This window comes from Cebus imitator, unplaced genomic scaffold (genome assembly GCF_001604975.1).
Source record: "Cebus imitator isolate Cc_AM_T3 unplaced genomic scaffold, Cebus_imitator-1.0 Scaffold231, whole genome shotgun sequence".
In the NCBI taxonomy this organism is placed as follows: Eukaryota; Metazoa; Chordata; class Mammalia; order Primates; family Cebidae; genus Cebus; species Cebus imitator.
The window spans coordinates 5,220,611-5,231,849 of record NW_016107546.1 but is presented as its reverse complement, the minus strand read 5'-3'; the positions used below and the strand labels follow the sequence as shown (position 1 = coordinate 5,231,849).

Genomic DNA, 11,239 nt, shown 5'->3' with positions numbered 1-11,239 from the left:
TTGTTTGTTTGTTTTTTGAGATAAGATTTCACTCTCGTTGCCGAGGCTGGTGTGCAATGGTGTGATCTCAGCTCACTGCAATCTCCGCCGCTCAGGTTCAAGCAATTCTCCTGCCTCAGCCTTCCGAATAGCTGGAATTACAGGTGTGCACCACCACGCCTAGCTGATTTTGTGTTTTTAGTAGAGACGGGGTTTCACATGTTGGTCAGGCTGGTCTCAAACTCCTGGGCTCAAGTGATCTGCCCACCTCAGCCTCCTAAAGTGTTGAGATTACAGGTGTGAGCCACTGCGCCTGGCCCACTTAATAGTTTTTGAAGAATCACAAAGTTACCTGGCAGAGTCTTTGGAAATAAGTAGGCATAGAATTCACCCCTTGTGAGTGAAGTGGACTGGCAAACACTGCTGTCATATTCTTTACCCACAGAGCACGGCTTCACGCACACTTGGTCTGCATGATCTTTGCAGGTAAACCTGGCACGCTGAGTCCTGTGGTGACCCTTGGCCCCTGCCTCCCTCCTGGAATTTCACACTGTCACAGCCACAGCAAGCTCAGCCAGCGTTCACCTCTTCTTCTAGGCCATCCTACTTACCTCAGTCACTTCACTCCAAAAAATCCTGCCAACTGCCTGCCAGGTCGTCCTCCACTGGTGGTGTGGATGGTGTGCTGACTTTTACACGAGGCTGGAAATCTAAACCCCACCCAGCTCAGGTGCAGCAGCCGGGTGAAGCTGCATCGGGTAAAGCTGATACAGCGGCTGCAGCAGCAGCTTCCCAAGCCATCAGAGAGGAGCCTCAAGCTTCCCCACTGCATAGGACTCCAGGAGTCCCTTAGGAAGCTCAGGCTAGAGCCTGTTGATTCACCTTCCCTGTGATTCTATGAGCCATTTAATATCCTGAAATAAATCCCTTTCTGCTCTGCTCTGTAACTGAACCCTGACCAATACCAAGGCGGGTATCAGGAGGGGTCGTAGGACTGAGCCTTAGGAATCAAAGTCTCAGATTGCTTGACTGGGTGGTTTTCAAACTCCTTGGTCCAAATGTATACACATAATTTTAAAGAAATGGATTTCCAGATCCTCACCTTCTATATACATTAGTGCCTTAGGGCAAGAGTTCAAAAGCACACTTTATAAAAGAAAGCACTAGCCCTCATCCTTCCCAAACTTACTCCACGAGGGTTTAGAAACCCTCAAATGCCAAACACAGGGAAAGCCTGTCCTGATAACCAGGCAAGGCCCCAGCATCCTCTGCCTTTCCAGCTTTCCCTGTCTCATGGTACTTTCTGCTGAGGAAGGGACCTGGCTTTTGGTGCATGCTGGGATGTTCTGAATTCAGGTATATGACGGTGAGCTGGCGAGAGTAATGACAAGGGCTGAGTAATGACCTCGTCTCTGTCCTGTGGCGACCTGGGTAAGGCATGTCAGGTGATTTGGGGAAGAGAAAGAGGAAGGAATTGGGAGAATTGACTGACATTTCTATAACAAACCTTTTCCATTTCCATCACCTTAATTTTGTGATCAGGCTTTCCAGCAATAATACCTGTGAAGCACAAATAGAAAAAGAATCGAGGCAGAACATTCTGGCAGTGGTATAGTCTGACAGTGGTTTATTCTGGAGTGGTATATTCTGGCAGTGGTACATTCTGGCAGTGGTATATTCTGGCAGTGCTATACTCTGGCAGTCGTATATTCTGGCAGTGATATGCTCTGACTGGTATATTCTGGAGTGGTATTTCTGGCAGTGGTATACTCTGACAGTGATATAGTCTGGCAGTGGTATATTCTGGCAGTGGCATAGTCTTGCAGTGGTATATTCTGACAGTGATATATTCTGGCAGTGGTATACTCTGGCAGTGGTATATTCTGACAGTGATATATTCTGACAGTGATATATTCTGGCAATGGTATATTCTGGCAGTGGTATACTCTGGCAGTGTTATATTCTAGCAGTGGTAAGTGGTATACTCTGGCAGTGGTATATTCTGGCAGTGGTACATTCTGGCAGTGGTATATTCTGGCACTGGTATACTCTGGCAGTGGTATATTCTGGCAGTGGTATATTCAGTCTTACATTTTTCAAATAAGAAAATTCCAGCTGGGTGTAGTAGCTCACACTTGTAATCCTAGCACTCTGGGAGCATTGCCTGAGCCCAGGAGTTTGAGACCAGCCTGGGCAACATCAGAAGACCCCATCTCTACAAAAAAAACTTCAAAAATTATCCAGACATGGTGACACGTGCCTGTAGTCCCAGCTACTCAGGAGGCTGAGGTGAGAGGATCACTTGAGCCCAGGAGTTTGAGGCTGCAGTGAGCTGAGTTTACACCACTGCACTCCAAGCTAGGCAGCAAAGTGAGATCCCAACTCAAAAAAGAGAGAGAGAGAGAGACAGAGAAAATTAAAAAAAAAAAAAAAACTCATCATGTAAGTGATACATTTCCAATAAAATTTCACTCTTTGTATTAACCCGATTGTTTTATCAATGTTTATAACATTTATGTTGTTTTCATTAGTTGCATATCATGATAACAACAATTGTAAGCATGACCCAGAAAATACTTTAAGCTCCTAAAGTCTTTTGGTCACAGGAAATAGAGAACATTTTACAATTTCAATTCACATACATTTTTGGTTGCAGAAAAGGGTGATTAGTAAATGTTTCAAGCATAAGTATAGGATGAACCTTGAAAAAGTGACACTAACTAAAGAAAGGCAGTCTCAAAGGACAGCATACTGCATGATTCCATTTACGTATCAGTGTTTGCGGTGGGCGGCTCTACAGACAGAAAGTGGATTAATGGTTACCTAGAACTGGGTGAGGTCGGGGGAGATGGAACAATTGCCAGGGTGATAGCTAAGGGGTGCAGGGCTTCTTTTGAAATAAAAATGTTCTAAAATACATTGTGGTCATGATGTAAAACTCCGTGAATATATTAAAAGGCATTGAATTGTACACCTTATGTATGTGAATTGTATATGTGAATTATATCTTAATAAAGCTGTTAAAAAATATACATTAGGCTGTGCGCAGTGGCTCACACCTATAATCACAGCACTTTGAGAGGCTGAGATGGGAGAGATGCTTGAGACCAGGAGTTCGAGACCAGCCTGGGAAACATAGTGAGACCCCTATCTTTACAAAAGAAACCAAAAATCGATAAAATCAATTAGCTGGATGTGGTGGTGAATGTCTGTAATCTCGGCTTCTCAGGAGGCTGAGGTGGGAGGATGGCTTAAGCCCAGGAGTTCAAAGCTGCAGTGAGCTGTGATGGTACTGCCTGAGCTACAGAGTGAGACATGTCTCAAAAAAACATCTATATATGTATATATACACATACACATTACGTTCTGATAGAATTCTGAGAAGAAAGTGAAGTGGAAATATATGTTCAAAGAATAAAAAGACAAAATTTTTAAAAATTAAAGAGATTGTTCAAATATTTTTAAAGCGAATGATGATCAATAACATGTCATTACAGTGTTTAGCCCCGTGGACACTTTCTACAAAGTTACATGGCATTTTTATCATAATGTCCCTACTGGCAGTGCAGAGGCAGATTCACCCTGAAGCCAATGAACCCTAATCTTCAAAGGTTTTCACTAGCACAGGCCACCTCCAAGGCCTAGAAATGGCTCTTCTGGGTCACATATTTTAGTAAAATATGCAAGAGTAAGATGTTTCAACCATAATGATTGATACCTCTTTTTACACTCCCCTTTGTCTTTCTTGTCCTCATGTGTGGTGTCATTGCAGTGGCCACGGGCGCTTTTGAAAGTCCACTAATTGAATTTGGATAAATAAGTAGGTTTGGGTTTTACAGGATGTATTTACTGATGCGGTAACTTCCACATATGGTTATGTTATTGCTAGCCACTCTGGTGTAAAAATGATTTGTAGAAATACTCCCTCTGCCTGTGGTGCTGAGGGCCAGAAGTCATGCTGTGATATTCATTTTCTGTGGTGACCACGACCATGAATGTGTGGACAGTAGACAAGAAATAAGGTTGGAAATGTAGACAACCAGAAGCCAGTCTATACAAAAATATAAGAGATGCATCAGGTAGATCTTCACTAAAAATATTTCTCTCTGGCCTGGCATGGTGGCTCACACCTGTAATCCCAGCACTTTGGGAGGCCAAGGCAGGCAGATCACCTGAGGTCAGGAGTTCGAGATCAGCCTGACCAACATGGAGAAACCCCATCTCTACTAAAAATGCAAAATTAGCCAGGTATGGTGGCTCACGCCTGTAATCCCAGCTACTCAGGAAGCTGAGGCAGGAGAATCCCTTGAGCCCGGGAAGCAAAGGTTGCAGTGAGGCGAGATCATGCCATTGCACTCCAGCCTGGGCAACAAGAGTAAACTCCATCCAAAAAAAAAAAAAAAAAATCTCTTTCTTAGGTTTTGTCATGTTAGCTTTTTGAAAGCTTCTAATGTTTTGTGATCCATTTCAACTATTTACATGCATCAGAAAAAGGTGAGACGTCAATTAAAAAGTGGGTGAAGGGTATTTTATTTTTCTAAATTGTCTTCAGGAGTATATGGAGAAAACAAATTGAAGACCACTAAGTTATCTGACTTGGCTGGGCGTGAAGCACAGAAGGTCTCATTCGCATTGGAAGGTGGGACCCTGGTGCTGTGTGGCAAGAGGTGACACAACAGTCGCTTGAACTCTGCTTTCAGAGTTGGGGCTACAGGAGTCAAGGGGTAAGTGGAGTTTTGGCTCAAGTGCCTCTCATGGTGTACCTTGTAGGTCTATAAACTTGTCCTATTCCACTTCCTGAGTTTCTGAATGCAGAGCATTCTCTATGCAGAAACTCTATGAATGCATGCAGAAACACCCCAGCTACCGAATCCCCACACTCATCCCTGGCCCAGGAAGTGAGGACTCTTTAGGTAAAAAGGATCAAGTGGAACACCCTGGAACACCCTACTTCTTCCTAACAAGAGTTATCATCATCACATCCCTGAATGAACTGCCGAACACTTGAAAGATGTAGAGATGACATTTCCTGTGTCACCCACTTAACTCCGCTGCCTGACCTATGTAGAACACATATGGCCGTAGGAGGATAATGACAGTTCACTGTTAATTTAGTCAATAGATGGCTTCAATTGCAGCTCTTGTTCTAGACGTAGTTTTATGACTACAGCAAATCAACACAGCCCGAGCACCAATATGCAGCTACTAATTTGGTAAATCTGTTGTCTCTTTCTCAACAAAACCACAAAAAGCAATATTCTTTTACCTGGTAGGGCCAGCTAGAATACATCTCCACAGTCTTACCCTGTGGCAGGACTCTGCCTTCTCTCCCAGTTACATCTGCAGGGAACCGTGTTCACGTCACCATTCCAGAGGACACATTAGTAATATTCTTATTGCACCTAGTGAGCGGGAACAAGTACATTATGTGCCTAGATTGTGCCGAAGTGTGGAATGTTGTGCCACAAGAATTCAAGAGCTGCTCTCTCGGCAGAATTGCTGTGCGCAGTGATCCAGTGAGCAATGAGATATCTCTCTGAATTTTGCACCCCCTACTGCTAATAAAGAGCTATAGCACTTGATACAACTCTACCGGGGAACCAATATATACCGTGTGTGTGTGTCTGTGTGTGTGTGTGTGTGTGTGTGCAGCTCTGACCCCTATTCTGAATAACCCATGAGTCTGCCAGCTTTGAGAGGATCCCAGGGCAGGCCAGGCATGGTAGCTCATGCCTATAATTCCAGCACTTTGTGAGGGCCAAGGCAGGAGGATCACTTGAACCCAGAAATTTGAGACCAGCCTGGGCAACATAACAAGACACCGTCTCAAAAAAAAATTTTTTTTAATTAGCTGGGTGCATGATGGTGTACACTTATAGTCCTAGCTTCTCAGGAGGCTGAGGCAAGAGGATTTCTTGAGCCCAGGAGTTCAAGGCTGCAGTGAGCTATGGTTGCACCACTGTACCACCCAAGCCTGAGTGACAGAGAGAGACTCTGTCTTAAAAAAACAAAAACAAAAAAAACAGAGCAAATTTTTCAGGTCACATGCAAGCAGCTTTACCACACTTGGATCTGTAACAGATCTAGTAGTGCTGGAAGTGTCTAAGTCACTCAGAATATGATGGTACCTGCAGAACCCCTCAAGGAAAATCACAGGCAAATGCTGTATGTCCAATCACAGAGTTGGTGGAAGACTACAGTATCTCAATACAAGAAAGACCACACAGAAATAGGACCTCTCAGGAAAAAAGACTTAGATCACTCCACTAGATAAAGAGCTCTAACCAGCAGAGTTGCCGGTGGGGTGAAAGGAAATACATCGTAGAATAAAGCAACCACGATTCTTGAAAAAATAAGGACTGCAATAGCATTATTTTTTCCTTCTTTTCTCTAGCCTAGTCAATTTATATGTTTTCTCCCTCTTTCCCTTAACATTTTATATTGGATGTGTTTTATATAAGATGGATGTGTTTTATATAAGATGGATGTGTTTTATATAATTCAGTCTATGGGTTATAAGATATCAAGGTAGGATTATGACTGAACTTCAGTGAACACCAGAACAGAATCTAGAACACAGAACCTTCATGAGAACAGGATGCAGTGGCTCATGGCACTTCCCCGCTTTGGGAAGAAAGTGAGTTCCATTTTTTATGCATGGGGAATCATTGCCATTTGGAAGTGTACATATGAGAAGAGGGGAGTGTATGGGAGTTTAGTTAACAGGCAGAGGACTGTGATGAGTGCTGTGGATTGAGTCACCCAGCAACCATGCTGATATCCTCCTAGCATGTCTTCACGTATTGCAGGAGCTGGGATGCTAGTTTTTACTATATTTCCCCAACTCCCTTGCATTTAGGGTCTACAGTGATTTAGATTCCACTATTCAGGCAAATTAGTGCAGGATTAGGAAGGGATGTTTCTAATATTCTGCTGACAAGCGCCACTGTGAAGGTACCTAGCTTCTCTGTGAAAGCGTGAGGAGAGGTCTCAGTGTCTACTTACTGGCTTTGTGGAGTATTAAAATGCACCGCCCACGGAACCTACTTGCTGGTGTGGGTTACACCAGGGGTGTCATGATTTGGAAGCTAGCAGCACTAGAAGCAGCTTTCTGCTTGGGAGAGTTTCCTAACTATGTCAATTGCCTGTCTGGGTGGCTTCCCGGCCCGGGCAGGTGGCATGGTTCTGGAGCTAGCAGCTGTGGCCACTGTTTCCCTACTCTGCTGAATTTGAGGAGAGGCAATAGTTTCTTTAGTTCTTCAGGGTGGCTTTGGGTTGTGTTCTTAAAAGATCAGTCTGGAATCTGATCCTTCAGTCTTCCCAACGAGTCTGTAAACCACTTAATATCCTGCCACAAATCCCTTTCTGCTTAAACTAACTAGATTGAATTTCGTTCTCTGCAAGCCAGCCTGGGCGACAGACCGCAGAACCCTCTGCGCTGTTCCTTTCCCTATGAATTATTTTTTTCCTAAACCAAGTCACTTCACGTGGATCTAGAATATATCATTTATTCTTCTTGGCCAAACCACAGGCTTTCCCTTTTAAATATTCAACTTGAGATTTACCCTCCATGAAGCCATTTCAGATGGGTTCAAAAACGCTTCTCACTTCCTCTACAACTGTGACCCAGATACTTTAGTGACGGCTCGTTGAGGGCTCTAAGACCATTCATTGGTTTCAGAACTGAAGCTCCTGTACCTCTCTTTTTCACGTAAAGTAAAAAGTGTTGTGACCTTAGCAGGGCAGACGAGGCCTTAAACACTGCAGCTTAAGGTTGGGATGGCAAAAGACGTGACCACTTAATCCTTTAGTCTTTCCAACTCTCTCTCTTCCGCTTCCTTCTCTCTCCCCTTCCCACGACACACAGCCATTGCCTCTGAAGCTGGCTGCTGACTGAGCACGCCCGCGATGACATTCGTTCAGGGGAGGACGCCCAAATCTGTCAATGAAGCATCCCTACCCGCAGGAGGCCTGGAGCCGAGCGCAGACCCCTACACCTGCCCGGGTCCCGAAACGCAGGTGCTCCAGCGCTAAGGACGCACACCGCCCCCTGGAGGCGGGCCCTGGCCCTGCGCCCCGCGCTCCTGCCGGCGTTGACTGCACCTCGCGGCTGCGCACTTTCCGCTCGGCGCCCAGCCCTGGCAGATCAGGACACAATCACAAATGCACCAAGAGTTTACAAGAAAGACTTTCCAAAAGAAAAGTAAATGCGGGGTGGTCGTTCTAATAAATATAACGTGCAATGGCCCAACTATGTGATAAATCATTCGAAAATGCAGAAAATGTGTTTCCCTTTATCTGCCATTTCTATTCCACCTCACTGCTTTTTTAAAGTCCTTCATTTATGCGCTTCTCAGAAACATCTTCCGTGAGCAATATCATCCAGCCTTGACAGCAGTGCCAAGCACTTTAGAAAATGAAATGATAATAATTGGCAATTACCGACACCATCTATGTTTTGATATATTTTACAAAACTAAAATAAAAATTCGAGGCAAACTAGCTGGTCAATTGTTATTTGTGTCATTTCCAAAACCCAACATTCTTTGAATAATAAAACCAACGCTTCCTCTAGCAACCTGTGTGACGTGTCCCTGAATCAACATTTAAGATGTGGAACTAAAACGTAATGGGGAGATATGCCTCGATTGGAAAGTTAGCAACCTTGCCAAGGACATAGACCTGTTCTTACTTCAACTGGTCTTTTCTTTAACAAGTGGATTGCGTTATACACCTTTTTGTTATGTTTTGCATTCATGTATGCATAAAATGCTTGCTTCACTAGGAATCAACCAGATATTAAAAGAAGGTAAACATATTTTGGCCATAAATGATGAAAGCTGCATTTGTAGACAGGCTCAGCACATTTATTATTGGCCACTGGGTCAATGTTGACAATTCCCAAAAGAAGTTCCCACCTGCATGACAAAGCTGACGGAGCCTACAAATCGGGAACATCATAAGTATTAACCATCCTGAAGTGTGTGTGTACATATATAAATAAATACATATTTTAAGATGAAGTCTTGTTCTGTCACCCAAGCTGGAGTACAGTGGCGAGATATTGGCTCACTGCAACTTCCACCTCCCGGGTTCAAGGGATTCCCTGCCTCAGCCTCCTGAATAGCTGGGATTACAGGCACCCGCCACCATGTCCGGATAATGTTTGTATTTTAGAGACAAGGTTTCACAATATTGGCCAGGCTGGTCTCAAACTCCTGACCTTAGGTGATCCACCCACCTTGGCCTCACAAAGTGCTGGGATTACAGGTGGGGCTTACAGGTGTGAGCCATGGCTCCTGGCTATGAAGTATATTCTTACAAGACGTTGCAAAAACAAACAACAGGTATCTAGAATGGGCAATAGCTTCCTACTCCTCCTGCAATTGTATATATATATGTTTTTTTTTTTTTTTTTTAAAAAGACAAATCCTGAAAACCATTGGAAAGGCACACAAAATCATATGCCAAGGTCACATTCAGCCAGAAGGGGTGCTGTCAATTATGTTTACTTAAAGGCAGAGGTCCAGATACATTTTTGGTATCCTCTTTTAAAAAAAATTGCAGTCCTTAAAATTTGGTAAGCTTCTGTGACTAAACGTGTCTTGACTGCTCCCTAAAATGTGTACATGTATGCATGTTCAAAATCCCTTCTTTCATCATTTTCAGAGACACTATTTCAATTTCCTGCCCTAAAACATATGGAATTCCATATTAAACAAAAGTCTCCTTTCAGGGACTTGCAGGCTTGGTGTGGCTGATTGGTGCTGGAGGCCGCGCAGGACCTGGCTTCTCACCTTGACACACGTGAACTCAGACATAGCAAGTGCTGTGCAGAGCGAGTGCTTGCTCTTCAACTCAGGTGATAGCCAGAAGCCTGGGCCCTGTCTTCCACTTCCTCCATAGCTGCTGCATGGTGCCTGTATTATTATTATTATTATTATTATTATTATTATTATTTTTGAGTCAGGTCTCACTCTGTTGCCCAGGCTGGAGAGCAGTGGCATCAATCAAATCTCACTGCAGCCTCAACCTCCTGGCCTTAACCTAGCCTCTTGCCTTGGCCTCCCAGAGTGCTGGAATTATAGGCTTGATCCCCCACACCCAGCCCATATTATTGTTATAATACACATAGGAGTCACAGGAATGAACAAGAGCTAGTACATGTAGAGCATACTCTGTTTGCCAGGAATGCAGTATTACATGGAATCTCTCACAACTTTCTGGAAGGCAGGGACTGAAATTATCCTCATTGTTGGAGGTGGGGCCTGGTGGGAGGTGAATATCTCATTAATGGCTTAGCACCATCCCCATGTTGGCCAGGCTGGTCTTGAACTCCTGACCTCAGAAATTGTCTCCATTTTACATCTGAGTACACTGAGGCTTACAGGTGACAGTTACTGGGCCCAAGGAAAAGGAGCCCGGGGGCCAACCCAGCACCATTAAGCTTAGCATGATACTGTTTCCTTTTAATAACTGCCTTTAATTAATTAATCGACACCGTATTCTTCCCTTAGATCTTTATGTAATCAACAGTCAATAAGTATGAAATAAGAATGTTGGTTGGAAAGCCAAATAACTCCAATGTGCTCAGATAAAAGACTTTTTAAAGTTTAATTCATACTGAAGACCTTTTTACAGTGAATTATCTCCAGAATTTTACAATTAACTTATAAATTGATACTAAAGGCCGGGCATGGTGGCTCATACCTGTAATCCCAGCACTTTGGGAGGCCAAGGTGGGTGGATCACTTGATGTCAGGAGTTCGAGACCATCGTGGCCAATGTGGGAAACACTGTCTCTACTAAAAATGCAAAAATTAGCCAGGTGTGACGGTGCATGCCTGTCATCCAGCTACTCAGGAGGTTGAGAGGCAAGAGAATCGCTTGAACCTGGGAGGCGGGGGTTGCAGTGAGCCAAGGTTGTGCCATTGCACTCTAATCTGGGCGACAGAGCAAGACTCTGTCTCAGAAAAAAAAAATTAAAATTAATAAATATAAAAAATAAATTTAGACTCTATATCAACTTAACTCATAATCAAACATTTCAGCATTTATTTAATTATGTCAATTTAAATTAATTCTAAATGGATCATGAAATCTTTATGCTTCCCCTGAAAATGAAAACTGAGGGCTACATAATTTTTACACATGAAAGATTTAAGCTTTGCATTGCCATATACCAAAAAGATTTCCCATTCCAAGACAATGCTGCCAAGGAAATTAAGCTTTCTTTTCTTCACCATGATGACAAAAAAAA

General features: G+C 43.6%; 1 protein-coding gene across 1 annotated transcript in view; it reads right to left on the bottom strand.

Annotated features, from left to right (window-relative positions):
* The window catches only part of LOC119466813, a 56,187-nt gene that overhangs the window by 17,147 nt on the left and 27,801 nt on the right, over nucleotides 1–11,239 (bottom strand). Inside the window, exon 5 of the mRNA XM_037727475.1 lies at nucleotides 7,940–8,117. Within this exon, the coding sequence (XP_037583403.1) occupies nucleotides 7,940–8,117 (178 nt within the window). The remainder of the gene's footprint in view (nucleotides 1–7,939; nucleotides 8,118–11,239) is intronic.